This window comes from Pseudophryne corroboree, chromosome 8 (genome assembly GCF_028390025.1).
Source record: "Pseudophryne corroboree isolate aPseCor3 chromosome 8, aPseCor3.hap2, whole genome shotgun sequence".
Taxonomy (NCBI): Eukaryota; Metazoa; Chordata; class Amphibia; order Anura; family Myobatrachidae; genus Pseudophryne; species Pseudophryne corroboree.
In genome coordinates this window covers 430,144,407-430,168,144 of record NC_086451.1, presented here as the reverse complement: position 1 = coordinate 430,168,144, position 23,738 = coordinate 430,144,407, and the positions used below count along the sequence as shown (strand labels likewise).

At 42.1% G+C, this 23,738-nt stretch overlaps 1 protein-coding gene and 1 long non-coding RNA gene across 2 annotated transcripts in view; one reads left to right on the top strand and one right to left on the bottom strand.

Annotated features, from left to right (window-relative positions):
• LOC134949933 (uncharacterized) overlaps nucleotides 1-19,365 on the top strand; it is a 52,905-nt gene extending 33,540 nt beyond the window's left edge. Inside the window, exons 5-7 of the mRNA XM_063938619.1 lie at nucleotides 12,422-15,181; nucleotides 17,271-17,339; nucleotides 19,340-19,365. Of these exons, the coding sequence (XP_063794689.1) occupies nucleotides 12,422-15,181; nucleotides 17,271-17,339; nucleotides 19,340-19,365 (2,855 nt within the window). The remainder of the gene's footprint in view (nucleotides 1-12,421; nucleotides 15,182-17,270; nucleotides 17,340-19,339) is intronic.
• Nucleotides 19,366-20,019: 654 nt separating this feature from the next.
• LOC134947916 (uncharacterized) lies at nucleotides 20,020-22,780 on the bottom strand. Its single transcript, XR_010182854.1, has 4 exons — nucleotides 22,550-22,780; nucleotides 21,898-22,033; nucleotides 21,357-21,480; nucleotides 20,020-20,424 (listed from the first exon to the last, which is right to left on the bottom strand). It is a non-coding gene; the product is annotated as an uncharacterized LOC134947916 (long non-coding RNA).
• Between the last annotated feature and the right edge of the window lie 958 nt (nucleotides 22,781-23,738).

Sequence of the window (23,738 nt, the reverse complement as noted above, 5' to 3'; positions counted from 1 at the left end):
ATTATTGTTTTTATGCCATTGATTCGATCTCATCAATCACTACATTAAATCTAGCACTGTAGTCAATTATTTCTGATTTAGATATCAAAATACAAATAAATGTAAAATATTAAAACTGAATTTTTTGGAGGTTTGACCACATTTCCCATATGACAATTTCCAGAGTTTGTACCTAATAGGCAATACCATCTATAAATGGCATTGCCTATAGAAGCATGTGGGCTTCTCTTCACAGAAGTCCCCAATAGGGATCCAATAGGATCCCTCCCTGTGGTTCCAGCACTTATGCACAGAAGGAGTAATGGATCACAAACCTGGAATTTCTAGCACCGCAAAGGACTTTTTGGAAAAGTTGCCCTTTGCATTTATATTTGCAAATCTACATTCTTATGGATATAATAACCACTACTATGTACGCGGCAACTGGCGGAATGTATCACATCCAAAATGCAATGCTTGATACTTTCAGTCTATAGAGAGAGAATACAGTAGATAGATGGAGAGAGAGAGAAATCCAGGCAACACTATAGACAACAATTAGTCTGTACCGTTTCTATTTATATTAGATTATGAAATGTATGTCATTCCCTTGGCATGAGCTGTGTAAGTTAGGTCCACGGCACCCAATGCCAGCCGTCGCCAATCATAAGAATGAAAACAGATCAAAGAAGGGCTGACAGCATCATAATAATCATGAGCATACCATAGTAGAGAAGGGCTTTGAACTGTAGAGCGCCAAGACCACCACGTAAAGGAGTGTACTCCTTGAGAGGAGTGAGCACATTAATGTGTGTGTTCAAGTGGGTACATTGGTACATCTGGGTATGTTACCTGACAATGTGTAGGGACCTAGATGTGGACTGGACTCAGACAAGTGAGTAGCAAAAGAGATACTAGAGTAGTTTAAAGGGGGAGAGAGACACAGAGGGAGTGAAGGAGAGAGAAGGACAAGAGGGGAGAGAGAAGAAGAGAATGAAAGGTGTCAAAGTCAGAAAAATATCACCATACACACTGCCATATTTGCACCTCATGCGAGCTCCCGCTGCGCGTGCAAGAGCTCTCCCGTGCGTGCGCATACTCGCCTTCGCGTGCACCCGCAGGCGCACGATATGCGGATTTACGGTAGAGTTTGTATGCGTCTAGCGGGCGACTCAATCGATATATATTTTAACCATATAATGTATTTTGTAGATCATGGTCCCTTTGATAGATTCTGAAAGTTTAGTTAATGTAGCATGTTCATGGACAGAGAGATCCCTCTTTGTCTGATACAAAGGGCCAGACAAGGATTATACAGTGGTGTTTAGTATCCATCGGAAGAGTATTTAATTAGCAATATTCCGGTGTTGGTTTGAAGCGGATTAATCGCTCGTGCGAATAGTTATGGACATAAGAAGTTTATGTCCATTTACTATTATTTGCACTTACTTATCCATGCGGCGGGAAACCTAGTTTCCCACCCACCTGAGCAGTTGGAAATAGTCACAGCCCACCTGTATGAATCAACCTATGACCTTTTGTTATAATGCGAAGACGAATTCCTGTGTCCAATGAACAATGAGATTGTAGGGACCATTGAATTGTATTGTGTGTGGGGCATAAATAGACAAGCCGATCATATCCAGCTCTCACTCTTCAACGGTTCTCATTGCTGATAATCGGGAGCTGGATATCCAGAGGCGCATGCGATCGTTCCCCTTTGTGCGTAAGTTTTCTCCGCAATCATATTGTCTTTTTTGTTATTGTGAGCCATATCTCTCTCTCTCTCTCTTCTCTTTCTCTCTCGTTTCTCTTATATAGTTATTGTACTGATATTGTATTTCATGTGTAGTTATCTGGTTAGGTAGTCTATGTTATATTGGTAGTGTATGACTTGTATTGTATTATTCTTTTTGAACGTTCATTCATTTCCTTAAAAGGCGTTAGACCCTTAGACCGGTATTGTATGTTCATTATATTGCAGAGGGTAATAGGAGCGTCTCTATCGCTCAAACAGCTTTAGTGTAAACCATCTTACACAGTGTTGTATTCTCATCTTATCACTACACCAAGGTTTACTGCATAATACACTGTTTTATGGTATAGTTATAAAGGTTTAACATTGTGAGCGTCTGCGCCGCTGGTGATCTCCTCGTGGTCCCGAGCGTCCGCTACGCTATAGCGAATCATTACGTTAGTCGGCAGCCAATAGCGTGCCTGCCTGTGATCTCTTGGCCGTGAGCGAACGTGACGCTTGAGCGTCTCGACTACGGCTAAGCGATTGTTACGCAACGTGCGTACCCTTACGGTATTCCATACGTTAATAGCGTACAGTGTTCTTAGACCTCTTAAAGGGTTTTAAGTAAGATAAATATTTAGCTTTATCAAAGGGATGGTGAGAGAGAGAGAGAGAGAGAGAGAGAGAGAGACAATAAGGAAATCAGCTAGTAATTAATAAAGTTACATTTACAATGTGATAGATCTAAGTAAAAGACAAAATACAAATATTAAATAATTTAAAATGAATACATGTATCTGCCACTATAAAAGCTGAAATGGATATATGCTTTATTATTGTGGACCAATAAAAATATCACTAATAATGTGAATAGATTACAGCAGCCACTTTTCAATAGTATTATACCATCATGATCATCTGTATGCATTGTACAGTATTCTCCTTCTTTCTATCCTTTTTTATATAGCGCAACAAGGGGCCGCAGAACCTTACAAAGTAGCAAAACAAAATTAGTATGAACAAACCAATAGAAGGATGGGACTTACAGTACAGAGCATTTCAGGACATGCACATTGTTTAGAAACATCATTGCATCAGCAGACATAATACTTATATGAGCAGTAGGGCGACAGAACCAAAGGGCCAGGTGCCATTACAGGCACTGGGAAAGAGATGATGGTTTAAGTGAGGGAAGGTAAGGCTCATGATGGAAGAGGGCCCTGCTTGTGAAAGCTTAAATTCAAAGGTTGAGGTGCAGGCAGACAAGGGTGACACTGAGGGGAGATACAGTGAGCAGGAAACATAGGTAACCCCAAATTATCACTATCCTAACATGTACATACTGTGCATCTTACTTGTGGTCCCCATGGCATGCATTTTCAGTGAACATCCCCTTACTGTAATCAGTTGTGCCAAACAGCCTCTCGATGCACCAGGTCCCAGTGACTCAGCCACAATGAGCATCTTTCTCAATCAAAGGGTGGTATTAAATTGCCTGCTGGCAGCTATTCAACAGTTTCTGCTGACAGGCATGAGAACGTAATTTCAGCCCGCTACCTCTGGAGGTGGCAAGCTGAAATGTGTGAAAGTGACATGCTTGGGTGCTCAAACAGGACTTTATGCGATCGCGGCCATTACTTTAGTCACGTTTAGCCACTTTATGTGGCTAAACCTGAATACTAGGGGAACAAGCGATAAGAGTGATAATGTGGAACAAATGAATGTCACTTTAGATGGAAGATCAGGTGCGATATACCAATTAAATACTGCCCATAATATGTGTCTTAGTCACGCAAATAAAACAGCTGGAGGATGAAGCCATGTAGAAGTCGCGCGTCTCCGCACCCTCATGCCGCCATAATGGGCGGCGACCCGCCAACCGGGACGCTGGCTTAGTATTCACCACTCTTCTTTCTTCTGGCTCTGTTAGAGGTGGCGGCGAGCTGCGGGAATGTACGCTCGCCGCGTTGGGGCTTGGGAATAGTTCCCTCGGGAGCCGCACCCCCCCCCCCCCACCCCTAAGTCCCATGAAGCAGGCAGGCTGGTGCCAACCAGCCCTGCCTGAAAATAACAAACATAGAAAATAAATGCAGAAAACTCTTCAGGAGCTTCCTTCAGCGTGACTGGCTCCTCCGGGTACATTTTCTAAACTGAGTCTTGTAGGAGGGGCATAGAGGGAGGAGCCAGCCCACACTTTCAAATGCCCATGACTCCTAGTGGACCCGACTATACCCCCATGGTACTAAATGGACCCCAGTATCCTCTAGGACGTAAAATAAACTACTTTGCTAGATTGCACTGATAAATTTTAAAGATCTACAGAAAAAAGAAAGACAGTCAATTTGTCGAACCAAAATGTTCGACATGCAAAAAGTTGACAGGGTCAAAAAGTTGACAGGTTCACAAGGTGAACATGACTATGGCTGACACACATATATGGTCAACACAAGGATTTTTTTTTCATGATGACTGGGAATAGTAACCCTGCCTGAAGCGTGGCGAGTGATGCGAGCCCACAATAATACACGTTTCCAGTTTGGCTCAAATATGGTGAAACATAAGGAATGACACCAAAAAAACTAGTGTTTGTCATGTTGACCTTTTGACCCTGTCGATGTTTTGTACCGGCCGACCTTTTCTACTGTCTACCTTTTTCCACGTATGCGACAAAGGCTCAATCACATAGATCGTCTTGGACTGTATGGCCTATCGAGATTGGGTATAAAAGGACACATCTATCAATGTATATAAACAAGATTATGACTGTACATGCCCAACAACTCCTTTTGTTTTACGTAATTCTCCATATACTAAGGAAGCTTGTTTTACCTAAATTGTGGAAAGCGTACCGGTTTTTCTGCCAGATCATTATTTTGCTAATCTTCCTAACCATCATGTGTGATGCACTGATATCTCTGTTAGCACATCCTAGTTAGAGCATACACACCCCTATCTCTAGTCCATGTACTCAAGACACACCTAAGATATTTGCCTCTGAGCTACAGTACATATACAGTACGTCATTTTTCAGTCATATGAGTACAATAATGTGATTAACATGGCATATTTACATGATGTGTCACAGGTCCTACTGATGTGAATGTGTAAAACACTTGAAATAATTGTATAAACATTTTGAATAAAGAATAAAAGTATGAAAGGGTGTCACCTCTGAGTAACGACACAAGTTGTCACTACCCCAGCACACCTCAACATAAAAACTCCCGTTACAAATTTTCACCAGTTCTTCACTTCTGACTCTTGGTTGCTGCTTTGGGAAATTTAAGTACAGTTATTGGAGGACATTAGCAGAAGATACCATGAGAACATCAAAGACTTTGGCCAGATTTGGACTTCTCATTTCTTTGTTCTTTGCCAATACAGGTAAACCATGGGGATATAATTGGGGATATAATTAATAGAACACGTAAATAGGAGGAAAATAAATAATGAAACTTAAAATTGTTGACCTGGAACAAACCATAAATATCTCAGAAATGATTACGCTGTAATTACTCAGAGAAGGGAAACATGTCTGTGCAGCAGGCACTGTATATTTATGCTTTTACTATTCATCATGTAAAGAATTTAACCGTGTCCTTCATCTTGAGCAGAGAGGAGGCTGAGTTACTACTAATGATACAGATAGAATGTGATGTACTGTATGCATAAAATAATAATTGTATAGTGCTCACGGAGAGTTTTGGTTTATATAGTTGCCATGTTTTTGGCCAATTAATTTAATTTGTATATACTGTATATCATGAGAGCTACTGATACAGGTTGAGTATCCCTTATCCAAAATGCTTGGGACCAGAGGTATTTTGGATATCGGATTTTTCCGTATTTTGGAATAATTGCATACCATAATGAGATATCATGGTGATGGGACCTAAATCTAAGCACAGAATGCATTTATGTTACATATACACCCTGTACACACAGCCTGAAGGTAGTATTAGCCAATATTTTTTATAACTTTGTGCATTAAACAAAGTGTGTGTACATTCACACAATTCATTTATGTTTCATATACACCTTATACACACAGCCTGAAGGTCATTTAAATACAATATTTTAATAACTTTGTGTGTTAAACAAAGTTTGTGTACATTGAGCCATCAAAAAACAAAAGTTTCACTATCTCACTCTCACTCAAAAAAGTCCGTATTTCGGAATATTCCGTATTTCGGAATATTTGGATATGGGATACTCAACCTGTATATTCTGAAAGATATTCTTATGATGTAAGAACAACTATTTTTTTCTTCTAGTAAGAACCTTTATGAAAATTTCTCATTCAGTATTATTGTTATTATTATTATTATTATTATTATTATTATTATTATTTTTTTTTTAAGTTAAGGCATTTTATGAAAAAGTAACATTGCTATGGGAAACCTCCCTACTTGTCTACTTGTCCACGTGATATTTTAATGGACACATTCATTTCTATTTTATCACTTGAGTACAATGTTTAGTATGAATTAAAGAGAAACTTTCAATGGACTGCTGCATATGGATATAAAGCTTAAGTTATATATAGCATGATTTATTTATACCATGAGCTGACCATTATAACACAGTTACACCAAAATAGTATTATTAACAGATTTAGCCAACCTCCTCCATATGACAATACATAAAAAAAAATAACCATAAGTCAAAATTGTGTCAGTCTGTCTTGAAAAAATTGAAAACCACAAGAACTAATTTAATAATATTATACTCCACTTTCCAATTTATACAAAACCATAACAACCACACATAAATTTGTACTGGCCCGCGTCAGATGGCACCCTGCCCACTTATCCAGCCAGCCCCTGCACACATCACATGGAGGATATTTATCAACCTTGGTGTGAAATAGTAAAGTGTAAGGAGATAAAGTACCAACCAATCAGCTACTACCCGCAATGTTACAGGCTATGTTTGAAAAAATGACTTTTGGGGTCTATTTACTAAGCCTTGGATGGAGAAACAGTGGTCAGAGATAAAGTACAAGCCTATTAGCTCCTAACTGCCATTTTCAAACACAGCCTAGGAGTTGATTGGCTGGTATTTTATCTCCGTCCATTTTATCTCTCGCCAAACCTTAGTAAATAGACCCCTTGTGAGAAATGACTGTTAGATCTTGATTTGTTGGTACTTTATCTCTCTCTCTATTTTATCTCTCTCCAAAGTTTGATATAGCTCCATATATGTGTATATATATATATATATATATATATGTATATATATACATATATATATATATATATATACATGTATGTATATATATATATATATATATATATATATATATATACATACATGAGTTTGAAGGCAAAAAATTCAACATCCGATGTATGTCCTAAACATCAGTTTATAATTGTTCTCTAACCCAAATACATTTTTTTGAGCTAGTAGCTTTCGACTTTTTTTATTTAGTGCATTGAATTAAATGATGACTTCATTAAATCTACAGTAGTGTTTTATCTGACTTTATCATACTGTAGTATAATATATATTTTGTCTTCTGCTTCTAGGTGCACAGACAAGCAATTCATCAGGTATAGTATATAAAATATAGATATATATTTCCATTCTTCTACCTTGTGTTGAATTTTTTTGATTTCTCATACATTTTAAGGATAGTTTATTTTATTTACAACAATTTCAAAAGCTCTGTTAATGACGGGGAGAATTGTTTTAATGGTGACTCTTGTAATTTTTATCCAATTTACATATTTGGTCCCATTCACACCCTTAATGAGTACATCTGACATCACATCTGTCCTTAACTTCTTGTTTGTACAGCACAACAAATCCTTTCTTTAGTTTTGGACACACATAGCAGCCGCGCCTTCTATTCATTCACTCAGTTCACATCAATGTCATTAACTGCTCCTGTTATATGATCACTGTTGTATGGTCTATGCACTCTACAGTCAAAGATTTACTTATTTTTTCTGAAGTAGTGGTAGAAGAAAAGCAAAAACAAAATTTGCATCATACTAATTTGAAAGTAGCTTTAAAAACTATTTTTTTGCATTTTAAATAAATATTATTTGTAAGTAGTTTTTGAACTTTATTAATATTAACGGTATTTGACACTTTGAAAAATGATTGCAACTTTATGAATGCAGCTATCTTAATATGAATTTTAAAGACTCCATTACAGAGATTTTATCTTATGTTTTTCTTTGGTTTTTTTAGACCTACTATAATGAAATATGAATCTTGTATCAGTGTTGTACAATATGGAGTAAGCCTTATATTATATGCACCATATTTTAGAATCCAGACAAACAGGGCAGGATTAAGTCCTCTGTGGCCTCAAGGCACCCAAAACAAGGAACCTCCCCCCACTCCCACCAGGGCTGTTTCTAGCCAATTTGGCTCCCAGTGCGAGATTTCAAAATGCGCCCCCCCCCCCCCATAGATATAAAAACAAAAAATGCGTGCGCACTCCCGACAAGGGTGTGTGGTCTCATTAAAATGGGCGTGGTCTCATTAAAATGGGCGTGGCCTCATCTGATATCACGGCAACCACAGGGGGAAAAAAGACCCCATTTTACACACTATGGCACGCAAGAATCCCCATTTTACACATTACGCAGGCATATGTCCCCATTTTACTTAGTGCGGCAGGCACGTGTCCCCATTTTACACAGTAGGCAGGCAAGAGTCCCCATTTTACACATTGCGGCAGGCACGTGTCCCCATTTTACACAGTACGCAGGCAAGTCCCCATTTTACACATTGCGGCAGGCACGTGTCCCCATTTTACACAGTACGCAAGAGTCCCCATTTTACATATTGCGGCAGGCAAGAGTCCCCAATTTACACAGTGCGGCAGGTAAGTGTCCCCGATTACACAGTGCAGCAGGCAAGTGTCCCCAATTACACAGTGCGGCAGGCAAGTGTCCCCAATTACACAGTGCAGCAGGCAAGTGTCCCCAATTAGTATTACACAGTGCAGAGTCCAAATTTTACACAGTGTGGCAGGCAAGTGTCAAGTGGGGGGGAAGGAAGGGAGAGAGAGAGACAACTTACATATGAAGGATCTTCCCGCTCTTCGGGATGGCCCTCTCTCCTTCCTCGCGCCTCCTCCTTCCAGCATCCTCGCGCCTCCTCCTGCCAGCCCTCCTCCGTCTTCACGAGTACTCCAGCTCGGGGGGCGGAGTTTCGCGGAATGACGCAATTGCCTCGTGACGTCATGATGCAACAGCGTCATTCCGCGAAACTCCGCCCCCCGAGCAAGAGCACTCGGAAAGACAGAGGACAGGGAAACCGGGACCTGCAAAGTGCCGCGGCGGGCGCCCCGTGCGGTTGCACGGCTCGCCCGCCGCAAGAAACGGCACTGACTCCCACCAGCAACCATCCCACTCACTCACCTGCTGCTCGCCCATCCGCCCCCCCCACTACCCCCCTACCACCTCAACAAGGCTGACCGCTGGTATATATATATATATATATATATATATATATTATTATTGTTTTCAGAGTATGGCTTAATTTTACTCTACTGGTCTTGACAGAGACCCTTCGGGGGGCTAAAATGTAGACTGAATATGGTGATGTTTACTAAATAAATACTTTGATATAATCATTTCCTAGTAAATGCCCTCATTTGGCCAATTAAGTTTTACTTTGAATATAATTTGGAATCAACTTATGTTTCTCTGTAGGGGATATATATATATATATATATATATATATATATACACAGAGAAAAAAAACCACAGCACTCACCACACCAGAAGCGGGGCACAGCTATGCACTTACCACTCACAGGGTGGGGTGCATGTAACACAGCACTCTCCACCACCAAAGCGGGGTACACAGCTGTACTTACCACTCACAGGGCGGGGTGCATGTAGCCCATGACCACATTGCTCTAATAAATACAAACAAAGAACCCAGCACTCACCAAAGTAAACTCACTTATCCTCAACAATTCAATAAATAAATGATGGGGGTTTAGTTAGTGGATTGGCCAATGCACGGAAGCCTGCATACCGATTTTCAAGGTACCCCACCTTCATGCAGGTCCTACACTATCACAGAGTCTTAAAACCTGACTACTTACTATACTGTATATATGTGTGTGTAAATGCAGCACTCCAGGCGACTCAATAATGATCAGGAAACGGCAGTATGTTAGCGACGTTTCAATGCTTTAAGCATTTTCCTCAGACTACTTAAAGCATTGAAACGTCGCTAACATACTGCCGATTTCTGTTCATTATTGAGTCGCCTGGAGTGCTGCATTTACACATGTATTTACTGAATCCCTTCTACGCGGGCACCCGGCGCAGAATATTCAGCTGGTAGGAGAGCCGGTACTATCAATATATATATATATATATATATATACTATCAATATATATACACTGCTCAAAAAAATAAAGGGAACACTGAATTAACACATCCTAGATCTGAATGAATGAAATATTCTTATTAAATACTTTGGTTTTTACATAGTTGAATGTGCTGACAACAAAATCACACAAAAATTATCAATGGAAATCAAATTTATTAAACCATGGAGGTCTGGATTTGGAGTCACCCTCAAAATTAAAGTGGAAAACACACTACAGGCTGATCCAACTTTGATGTAATGTCCTTAAACAAGGCAAAATGAGGCTCAGTAGTGTGTGTGGCCTCCACGTGCCTGTATGACCTCCCTACAACGCCTGGGCATGCTCCTGATGAGGTGGCGGATGGTCTCCTGAGGGATCTCCTCCCAGACTTGGACTAAAGCATCCGCCAACTCCTGGACAGTCTGTGGTGCAACGTAGCGTTGGTGGATGGAGCGAGACATGATGTCCCAGATGTGCTCAATTGGATTCAGGTCTGGGGAACGGGCGGGCCAGTCCATAGCATCAATGCCTTCGTCTTGCAGGAACTGCTGACACACTCCAGCCACATGAGGTCTAGCATAGTCTTGCATTAGGAGGAACCCAGGGCCAACCGCACCAGCATATGGTCTCACAAGGGGTCTGAGGATCTCATCTCGGTACCTAATGGCAGTCAGGCTACCTCTGGTGAGTACATGGAGGGCTGTGCAGCCCCCCAAAGAAATGCCACCCCACACCATTACTGACCCACTGCCAAACCGGTCATGCTGGAGGATGTTGCAGGCAGCAGAACATTCTCCTTGGCATCTCCAGACTCTATCACATCTGTCACATGTGCTCAGTGAGAACCTGCTTTCATCTGTGAAGAGCACAGGGCGCCAGTGGTGAATTTGCCAATCTTGGTGTTCTCTGGCAAATGCCAAACGTCCTGCACGGTGTTGGGCTGTAAGCACAACCCCCACCTGTGGACGTCGGGCCCTCATACCGCCCTCATGGAGTCTGTTTCTGATCGTTTGTGTAGACACATGCACATTTGTGGCTTGCTGGAGGTCATTTTGCAGGGCTCTGGCAGTGCTCCTCCTGTTCCTCCTTGCACAAAGGCAGAGGTAGCGGTCCTGCTGCTGGGTTGTTGCCCTCCTACGGCCTCCTCCACGTCTCCTGATGTACTGGCCTGTCTCCTGGTAGCGCCTCCATGCTCTGGACACTACGCTGACTGACACAGCAAACCTTCTTGCCACAGCTCACATTAATGTGCCATCCTGGATGAGCTGCACTACCTGAGCCACTTGTGTGGGTTGTAGGGAGGTCATACAGGCACGTGGAGGCCACACACACTACTGAGCCTCATTTTGACTTGTTTTAAGGACATTACATCAAAGTTGGATCAGCCTGTAGTGTGTTTTTTTCCACTTTAATTTTGAGGGTGACTCCAAATCCAGACCTCCATGGGTTAATAAATTTGATTTTCATTGATAATTTTTGTGTGATTTTGTTGTCAGCACATTCAACTATGTAAAGAACAAAGTATTTAATAAGAATATTTCATTCATTCAGATCTAGGATGTGTTATTTTAGTGTTCCCTTTATTTTTTTGAGCAGTGTATATATATATATATATATATATATATATATATGTGTGTGTGTTGTAAATATATATTGATATATAGTATATTATATATATATATATATATATATATATATATATATACTTTCTAAATACCCATGCTTCGCTATGGAATGAATTTGTTTCTGTCCTGGCAGTCCTGGATAAAGGTGGCTGTTACCACCAAAACAAATTCATTGACTGATGGTTCTTTAATATATATCCTGAAGGAATGGGTGAATATGCTATACCCGGATTATTGACTGCAAATTGTGATTTATTTATTTTTATCTACATGTCTAAGCATTGCTGCTATAAACTAAATTAAAAGCTTTTAATTGCATCTTAATTGGTGTGCTGGCTACCCGTGCTCTTCTGTACCTCCAAATGGCTCAGGTGGACATGGACTTTACTATGGAAATATTCTAAACCGGCACCCTCATTAATCATATAACGAGTGCGGCTCATTCAAGTTTTATATATATATATTATCTTATATCCACAACTTAGGTAGTGTGTGACTCAGATCCATTTACAGTATAATCGGAAACAATAGAGCTACAAACATATTTTATTTTTGTATTCTGCTGACCTATCAGGTATCAATGCAATCGTAATTGAACATGATGGCACTTTATATATGTTGATAAATAAATGTTATTAAATTATCATCTTAGTGCATGTACTGTAATTTAATAATGTGGCATTCTAACAATGTATAGATTTTTATGTTAATTCTCTGTATTTTTCTTCTAGTGCTCAGTACTTCTACCACTACCCAAATACCAGTATCTACCACACATACATCTTCTAATACTACAACATCTACTACCACAAGAAGTTCAATAGCCACAGCCACAGAAACAGCCACTTCATCTGCATCCACTCCTAGTGGATCTACAGCAACACCCACTACTACAGTATCCACTGCATCATTAAAATCCTCTACTGCTGAATATATTACTATAAGATCTACAAATAGTCAAGCAACCAATGTAACAACAGCAACCACCTCAACAGAATCACCATCTAGTACAACGCTCACTAGTACTAGTTCCACTACTTTATCAACACCCAGCACATCTGTATCTGTTACTAGTCAATCCACCTTTCAAACAAGTACAACAACGCCTACTACTATAGGATCTACTGCTTCAACAATATCCTCTACTTCTACATCTATTACTAGTGACTCTACAAAAAGTCAAGCAACCAATGTGTCAACAGCAACCACCTCAACTGAATCGCCATCTAGTACAACACTCACTAGTACTACTTCCACTACTTTATCAACACCTAGTACATCTGTATCTGTTACCAATCAATCTACCTCTCAAACAAGTACACCAACACATACTACTATTGGATCAACTATTGCAATGATATCATCTACTTCTACATCTATTACTAGTGACTCTACAAACAGTCAAGCAACGAATGTGTCAACAGCAATCACCTCAACTGAATCACCATCTAGTACAACACCCACTAGTAATAGTTCCACTGCTTTACCAATGTCCAGTACAGTTGTATCCGTTACTAGTGTATCTACAACACAGCCTAATACCTTCCAAACTAACACATCAACACCTACTACTATTGGATCCACTGCTTCAATGATATCTTCTGTGGCTGGCTCTACTATTAGTGACTCTACAAACAGCCAAGCAACCACTGGATCAACAGCATCCACTACATCTGGATCACAAACTAGTGCAACTGTTTCCAGTGGTACTACTAGTGCTACTGGTACAAGAGATTCCACTGCTACTGGGACAACACATGTTACTGCCATATCTGGAACATTTGCTGTACCTATCACAAATAGCACAAGTGTTACACAACCTACAGCTATTGGAAGCACCAGTTCCAATGTCACAGGTTCCACCACAACATCATCCTCTGCTGCAACTACTGGTTTCATCACCAATAATACCATCTCTACTACAGAATCCACTGTTACTGGGACTAAGATTAGTGCTACTACCGTATCAGGACTCATTGTTTCAGGGGCTGTCACAAATATAACTGCTACAACAGTACCTGCTACTACTGAGTCCACTATAAGTGGCAACACCATATCCACAGTCATTACCGCGGGAACTATCACTAATAATACTGGTGCCACAGAATCCACTACCACTGTAAGCATTAATTCTACTAACACTGGTTCCACAGTGACTGGTACCACAAATATTACTACCACAACATTGTCCTCTACTGCATCTACTGGTGGCATCATGAACAATACCATCTCTACTACAGAATCCATAGCTACTGGAAGCACCAGTTCTAATACAACTAGTTCCACTATAGGTGGCACCATAAACATTACTACCACAACATTGTCCTCTACTGCAACTCCTGGTGGCATCACCAACAATACCATCTCTACTACAGAATCCACAGCTACTGGAAGCACCAGTTCTAATACCACTGGTACCACTGTGACTGGCACCACAAACATTAATACCACAACATTGTCCTCTACCGCAACTACTGGTGGCATAACCAACCATACCATCTCTACTACAGAATCCACAGCTACTGGAAGCACCAGTTCTAATACCACTGGTACCACTGTGACTGGTACCACAAACATTACTGCCACAACATTGTCCTCTACTGCAACTCCTGGCAGCATCATCAACAATACCATCTCTACTACAGAATCCACGGCTACTGGAAGCACCAGTTCTAATACCACTGGTACCACTGTGACTGGTACCACAAACATTACTGCCACAACATTGTCCTCTACTGCAACTCCTGGTGGCATCACCAACAATACCATCTCTACTACAGAAGCCACAGCTACTGGAAGCACCAGTTCTAATACCACTGGTACCACTGTGACTGGCACCACAAACATTACTGCCACAACATTGTCCTCTACTGCAACTCCTGGCAGCATCATCAACAATACCATCTCTACTACAGAATCAACGGCTACTGGAAGCAACAGTTCTAATACCACTGGTACCACTGTGACTGGCACCACCAACATTACTACCACAACATTGTCCTCTACTGCACCTACTGGCAGCATCATCAACAATACCATCTCTACTACAGACTCCACGACTACTGGAAGCAACAGTTCTAATACCACTGGTACCACTATGACTGGTACCACAAACATTACTACAACAACATTGTCCTCTACTGCAACTCCTGGCAGCAGCAGCAATAATACCATCTCTACTACAGAATCCACAGCTGCAGGAAGCTCCAGTTCTAATACCACTGGTACCACTGTGGCTGGCACCACAAACATTACTACCACAACATTGTCCTCTACTGCGCCTACTGGTGGCATTACCAACAATACCATCTCAACTACAGTATCCACTGTCACCAACACAAATAGCAACAGCAATTCTCCTACTAATAATACAGGCACTTCTGTAGGACCAAGTAACTCAAGCACAATAGTTCCTGTAACTAGCAGCAATCCTGGATCCAACATTTCCACATCAGTAGTAGCAAGTGCAAGCTCTTCTACGAGAGTCACCAGTAAGTGACACATTTTCTATGTACAGAACATATAGAATATTTTTTTTTATTTCTACAGTAAAATGAATCTACAGTAAACCTTTTAAAGTAAACATTGTATCAGTAAAATAAACAACTTCTCAACAGTTTCTGGTAAACTAGTTGGACATACACTTTACCAGAACTGTTCTTAGCAATTATGTATTTATGTCTGGTCTGTAAATTGGGTGTGGTTCATAGGGTGGTTCACTATTGGTCGACAGTAACTAAGTTGACACCCAAAATAGGTTGACACAAGCATTAGGTCGACATGTTCTAGGTCGACATGACAAAAGGTCGACATGAGGTTTTTTATTTATTTTTTGTGTCGTTTTCTTCGTAGAGTGACCAGGAACCCCAATTAGTGCAAGATGTCCCCTCGCATGGCGAGCTTTGCTCACCATGTTTCAAGCAAGGTGCCTCGCTCTGCATCGCTGTGCTTGGCACAGGTCACCGTTCCCAATTGTAGTGCAAGTGGATCGTAAAGTATGAAAATTTTGTAAAAAAATTGTGAAAAACTCATGTCGACCTTCTTTCATGTCGACCTAGAACATGTTGACCTAGTGTCCATGTCAACCTAGAAACCATGTCGACCTAATGCATGTTGACCAATAGTGGGCAACCTAGTGACTGTCGACCTAAGTGTGGTGGACCTAGACACTGGATACCCTGTAAATTTGCCCAAGGAAATCTACTGTAGATTCTAACTAAAGTGTGTCAGCGGCAGGAACGTGCACTAAGTGATGAGTGAGTAAGATCATTCTTAGCCACGTGTGGCCTAGGCACGCTGTGCGGAAACAAGATTTGTATAGTAAGACTATTTAAATGAAACAAAGCTGTGACATCTGTGCATTTGTGGGGCTTTCCCTTTAATGGGTGATTGATGCATGGCTATTTCTAGTCCTTGTTTCTATGCACTTTTATTGCCTCCACTCTGTACCACCTGTGGCAGAGAAGCCCATTTCCAGGCCCACTTGGAGCAGTGCAATAAAAACAGTCCTACTGATTACTCATTTTCATAATACATATAGGTGGTCATTCTGACCCGTTCGCACGCTAAAGCTGTGCTGGCCGGGAGCTACTCTTGAAGTGCAAAGGCATTGCTGCTGTGCGATGCCTTTGCACTTCTACAGGGGGGGCCACTGACATGCGGGGCGGACTGGCCCTGTCCTGGGTGTACCCCCGCATGTCTGAGTTCATGATCGTAGTTGTGCTAAATTTAGCACGGCTACAATCAACTCTGAATGACCCCCATAAGCCCCAATGTATATGAGAACAAACCAAGTGGTATATTCGAAGAGATACTGTACGGAACCATTTTTTTTCCTGAAAGCACTGGTACTAAAGCACAAGAAGAGTATTAGAAGTACATGTGTGTGTGTGTGTGTGTGCGTGTGTGTGTGTGTGTTTGTGTGTTGGGGGGTGTACTACGTTATTCCGGCTGTCGGGATTCAGGCCCAGAGCATACCGGCACCGGGATCCCGACCGCCGGCATGCCAGTAGTGAGGCGAGCGCAAAAGAGCCCCTTGCAGGCTCGCTGTGCTCACCACGCTGCAGGCACGGTGGCACGCTACGAATGCCACACTATTTATTCTCCCTCCAGGGGTGTCGTGGACCCCTAAGATGGAGAATACTTGTTGGTATGCCAACTGTCGGGATCCCGGCACTGGTATGCTGAGCACCAGGATCCCGACAGCTGGCATATCGAATGTCTACCGGTGTTGGGGGGGGAGGATGCAAGTTACCCAGACCCAGGCATCTGTAGGGGTTTTGGAGTGCAGTTGAAGCGTATCCATACACTCAGCTGTGCCATGACACTTCCCCCGGTGTGCACTCTGACAAAGTGCACCACAGGCAAGTGCTGAATGAGGGGTAGTGGTAATGCCTCCTCACGTGGCCACGCCCCTAACACCCGAGCCTGCCAGAAGTACAATATTGGCTGTCCTGATTGATGATTGGCCATTTCTTTCTAAAGTGGTTAATATGAAACACTGAAACAATAGTCAATTGTATGACCATATGCTCTGTACCATACTACGTGTCTAAATAATTCTATATATTTTATCTACAGCACTGAACGGAGCCATACTAACCCAGAGTGCTACAGTCTCCACAAAAACAACCTCTGCCCAATCTGCAGGTAATTAGAACATTTTTGGCCTGTATCAACCTTGATGTTTTACATGAATAAAATCATCTGAGAAATACTGTACAGTACAATTAATCTCCATATAGCATACTAAGTATGTGAGTATTCAATACTGAATAAGTGATGTACAGTATTATGCTCATAACACATTTTATAACAGATGACTGAATCTTGTTTCCTTGCAGTTCCATATTGGGGGATTATTCTTCTAGGACTGGTTTCTATCTTAGGCGTAGCCCTAATCATAGGTTTATTGTGCGGGGTAAGTACTTACCTTATAATTGATTGCTAAAATTATATATGTGCATAGTGTATACTGACAGATAATTGTTTGCAAATATATTTGACTTCATGTATAATTTCCATCATAATTTATAATAACGTTTGTCACAAGACACAAGAGAGTGACATAGACACACACACACACACACACACACACACACACACACACACACGTGACATGCGGTGGGGTGAGGCAGGTGAGGCAGAGCTTTTCCTGCCATTCTAACGTTTGTGCCAACGTTTTGACTGTATAAAGTATATGGAAAATACAAAGAATATGTTTGAAATATCTTCTTTGCATTATTCTAATAATTTTTATAGCCAAAACTCTGGAGTGAAAAGTCTATGGCAGGTGAGGCATTGCCTTCCCTGACTATCTTTTCTGCACATCTCTGATTAACACTAGCCAAATTTCCAGGAGTTTATACTGCTGTACCTGTTTATAATGCCCAAATGTACCCTTTGGCTCATATATTGCATGTAAATCTGGCTCTGGTGCTAGCCAGTGGCTCCTAAGCCATTTAGCTCACCGCACGTCCCTGACACACACACACACACACACACACACACACACACACACACACACAAATCTAATGATTTATGCAGTCGGTGGCCACAGAGTTTTGACATACAGTAATATACGGAGAGACCTGCAAGTCACGTGAGACTTTTGGGAAAGCTAAATAGTCATCTGGGTCCTGATTCAGAAGTGAATGCAATGCCGATGTTTGCGCAGTTTGCGCAGTTGAGTTTGCGCTTGCACCACAGTTGCAGTACAATGACAAATGCAGTAATGCTTTATTTACAAGTGAGTGACAGGTAGAGACCGGTTGGGGAAGGTAATGGGGGAGTGGCTAGTCAAATACAGGTGTGTCATGTCCATTACTGGGATGCACCTGAGTCTGCAAATTCATTCTTAGTTGTAATGGCTCCGGTGTCTTACTTATGGCAGACATTGGGAGCAACCAGTGTGACTCCAATGCAACCAAAAGCGGCATCTTCATATGCAGGTGGTGTCTTTCAGTTGCAGGTAGTTGGCGCCTCTTTACAAATCCCTGAGGCTGCAACTTTTGCATGTGTTTGCAGATCGCCTGGTACTAATTTGCAGTTGCCGCAGGATTTGTGCATACCTCTGAATTTGGCCCATAGATATAGACATGCCGATTGCAGATTGCGCAACCTGTTCTTATTCAGTTTCCATACAAACTAAGCAAAAAATAAAATAAAAATTAGATGAAAATATTAGCCTGGAGAAAAACTTGTTTTAGACAATAACCCCAAATGTATGGTTTGTGTCTCCGAAGAAAGTTAAGGATCAGGGGCATTTTATGAGAGGAGGGGACCCGTGTGTAGGCTCCCTGCGGCCCCCTCCTATCCAGAGTAACAGTAGACTCTGGCTTTGTGCAAGAGTCTACAGCACATCTGCAGGTCTCCGTAAACATGGCGCCCGCCAGGGACATCCTAACTCTGCATGCGCAAATCACTGGGAAAATGGTAGTTGCGGCCATTTCCCCCAGGGATTTCTGCAGCCAGCACCAAGCCAACAGAGCGGTAAATGTAATTATGTGGGTGCAGGGTGTCTGTTGTGTGCACACACCCTTCCCCCCCCAAATCCAGGGGTCAACGTGCACTGCACACTCTGCACCCTGGACGCTGCAGTGCTACCTCTGTATGGGTTATGTAACATATCTGTCCGATTTCCCTCTTAGATCTCATTGATCACAAAGTGAAATGAAAGTTGTGCTGCTCACTGTTAGCATGCTAAGTTGTCATGACGTTGACTGCTGGTTACTGTATGAATAACCAGCACAGAGGCAGGGGTGTATCTGGGAACAATATCAATGTTTTGGGGTTCCACATTTACCGTGAAATATCTTCTTTGCATTATTCTAATAATTTTTATAGCCAAAACTCTGGAGTGAAAAGTCTATGGCAGGTGAGGCATTGCCTTCCCTGACTATCTTTTCTGCACATCTCTGATTAACACTAGCCAAATTTCCAGGAGTTTATACTGCTGTACCTGTTTATAATGCCCAAATGTACCCTTTGGCTCATATATTGCATGTAAATCTGGCTCTGGTGCTAGCCAGTGGCTCCTAAGCCATTTAGCTCACCGCACGTCCCTGACACACACACACACACACACACACACACACACACACACACACACACACAAATCTAATGATTTATGCAGTCGGTGGCCACAGAGTTTTGACATACAGTAATATACGGAGAGACCTGCAAGTCACGTGAGACTTTTGGGAAAGCTAAATAGTCATCTGGGTCCTGATTCAGAAGTGAATGCAATGCCGATGTTTGCGCAGTTTGCGCAGTTGAGTTTGCGCTTGCACCACAGTTGCAGTACAATGACAAATGCAGTAATGCTTTATTTACAAGTGAGTGACAGGTAGAGACCGGTTGGGGAAGGTAATGGGGGAGTGGCTAGTCAAATACAGGTGTGTCATGTCCATTACTGGGATGCACCTGAGTCTGCAAATTCATTCGTAGTTGTAATGGCTCCGGTGTCTTACTTATGGCAGACATTGGGAGCAACCAGTGTGACTCCAATGCAACCAAAAGCGGCATCTTCATATGCAGGTGGTGTCTTTCAGTTGCAGGTAGTTGGCGCCTCTTTACAAATCCCTGAGGCTGCAACTTTTGCATGTGTTTGCAGATCGCCTGGTACTAATTTGCAGTTGCCGCAGGATTTGTGCATACCTCTGAATTTGGCCCATAGATATAGACATGCCGATTGCAGATTGCACAACCTGTTCTTATTCAGTTTCCATACAAACTAAGCAAAAAATAAAATAAAAATTAGATGAAAATATTAGCCTGGAGAAAAACTTGTTTTAGACAATAACCCCAAATGTATGGTTTGTGTCTCCGAAGAAAGTTAAGGATCAGGGGCATTTTATGAGAGGAGGGGACCCGTGTGTAGGCTCCCTGCGGCCCCCTCCTATCCAGAGTAACAGTAGACTCTGGCTTTGTGCAAGAGTCTACAGCACATCTGCAGGTCTCCGTAAACATGGCGCCCGCCAGGGACATCCTAACTCTGCATGCGCAAATCACTGGGAAAATGGTAGTTGCGGCCATTTCCCCCAGGGATTTCTGCAGCCAGCACCAAGCCAACAGAGCGGTAAATGTAATTATGTGGGTGCAGGGTGTCTGTTGTGTGCACACACCCTTCCCCCCCCAAATCCAGGGGTCAACGTGCACTGCACACTCTGCACCCTGGACGCTGCAGTGCTACCTCTGTATGGGTTATGTAACATATCTGTCCGATTTCCCTCTTAGATCTCATTGATCACAAAGTGAAATGAAAGTTGTGCTGCTCACTGTTAGCATGCTAAGTTGTCATGACGTTGACTGCTGGTTACTGTATGAATAACCAGCACAGAGGCAGGGGCGTATCTGGGAACAATATCAATGTTTTGGGGTTCCACATTTACCGTGATCACCCCACTGCCCTTTTAAAGCTCCCTTGCATCAGCGTTTGCATCTGGAAAATGGCAGCTTCCACCCAATGGGCTGGGTTTCTCAGGCTCAAGATTAATATTTATTACACCTGGAGATTAAGTTAATAAATAGGGTGAGTTGACTCTGCCTGATATTTATTGAAATTATAGATCTAATAAATCCTCTGTCAGTTTCCATTTAAACATTGGTGATAATGTAGAAATGCTGATTCTGTATATTGTATAGCAAATGCATTTTATTTTCTACCTCTTTTTCCCACAGATACTGGCTTGTTTCCGAACATCCGGGTATGCTGTTACGTCTTATCCCAGCTATTTCACTCATTCCGAAGGCTGGTTTAATTCTTCTAGACCCTCCTTACTGCCAGACCCTGAAAAAGGAGTAGAGTTAACAGAACATAACAGGACACCGGAAGCCTCAAGAAGGGACAATGCCGATCCTCAAAGACCATCCCAATCTGTACAACACCACAAATAATGTGCTTGTCAGAACAATTCATTATCATTACTAATATTGAAAATGTAGTTGTTGTTTTATTGCCATGGTAACATAACTCAACTCTGTAATCTAGAATGCATTTTGGAATCTACACATTTAAACATATCTAGTACAACAGATGGTATTATACTGAGAGGAATCTTAATGATTGCGTTTCCTTAAGTTTAATAGATGAAAGTTTCTTTGAATATAAGTCATTTTCTGGCTGGAGGCTGGAAACATAACATTGTAGAAGTAAATATACGTTGGACAGCAACTACCAGTGTTACATATCTGAAAAGCCACTTACTGTACTGTGCAGTGTTGTGTGCTGTGTTCACCATTCTATAGATGCAAAATATGGTTCTTCAGAGCTATAATTCCTGCATGGACACTCCAGCTATTTTTTCATAGCTCCATGTTGTATCCAGTTGTTAATGGATGTACTGTGTATATAAAAATCAGCTTCTCTTAGGATCAGATAGTTCCTTGCATAACTTTAGATTGGAGAAGCATCAGAGTCAGCAGAGCTGCCATCAGAAATTGTGGGGCCCAGCACTGACAAAATAGGCAGCCCCCCCCCCCCACACACACACACACACACACACACACACACACACAGTCCCATAGCCACCCACACACAGCCAGACACTCACACACAGCCCCATAGCCACAGACACACAGTCCCATAGACACACACACACACACACACACACACACACACTCTCACACAAAAACACACACACACACTCTCATCGCCACACACACACACACACACAGCCCCATCGCCACACACATTCTGTCCCTTAGCACCACACACACACACAGCCACACACACAGCTACACACACACTGTCCTATACACACAAAAATTGTCCCACAGCCCCCCACACACACATACCGAAGTCTGCCTGTGCCGTCCCCTCACAGCTCTAGCCTCACCCCCACAACCCCACAGCTTACCATTCTGGGTGCTTGTTGCCCTAGTTGGAGAGCTGTAGGCTGGAGACAGAGGTTGCAGCTGTCCATATGTGCATTAACAAGGGGCCCGGGTGGCAGCAGCGTGGATCAGGGCACGGTTACCGGCAGAAAGCCATGGAGGGACAGAGCTGGCAGTATTTTGAATGTAGTGCCAGTTGCCGGCCAATCAGAGCCTGGCCCTATTTTTAACTGCTGCCATCCTGGCTCCCTCTCAGTCCGGCACCAGGACTGAAGTATTGGCTGTCCTCCCTCTATGACGGCCCTGAAAGTCAGTCACTGAATATTGACTGAGTTTTGTACATAGTGGCTTGTGACTTAGTTTTGTAACTCATTGACTGAGTTATTTATTATTATATTATATTAGTATGTGTTTTATACTGTATATTTTCTTATATTTGAGGTGCAATATAAATTTGTATCCCTTGATTTTATATACTCTGGCTACTGCAGATGGAGTTGTATTATGTAGTCTAGCTTCTGCTATAAGCGATTCTACAGCTTTATAAAGAGTATTCTAGTTAGCACTCAATAACTGATACAGAAGTGAGTCCAACCCCCAAAGTCACCATTGGTATTTACGAACTGTAGTGAATGCAAAGTGTATTGCTACTTTCTCTACGCATTTTAAAGTGCTCCATGGGGTCGATTAAATTCACCGACAGTTGAATAGCGCCGGGAATTAGCTCCCGGCGCTATTCAATACAGCGCCAAGTGACACTCAATTGTCAGGAATTCTTCTCTCACCCCCAGGGGATGAGAGAAGAAATCCAACAAAAGTGCTGCCGTGCGGCCGGCGCGAGGCTGATTCTGTCGGGAATCAGCATCGTGGCGGGTAGTTAAGTCGGAGAATGCCCTTTCTCCCGACAAATCAACCTGTTAAGTCTTGGAGAACGGGCTTTTGCCAACTTAACTTGAGCTGCATTGAATAGCGCCGGGAGCTAATTCCCGGCGCTATTCAACTGTCGGTGAATTGAATCGACCCCACTAACTTCTATCACTTTAGGTGTTTACCGCATGTTGTCCTTTGCTGTTGTAATCCTTTTTTAGTACCTGACAATTATTATGTGTTAAATTGGACATACACCATACAATTATCTGCCAGATCTGACTGGTTGGAATGAAAATCTGGTAATGGATGAGAGCAAATGACAATCGACCATTTTCTCCCAAA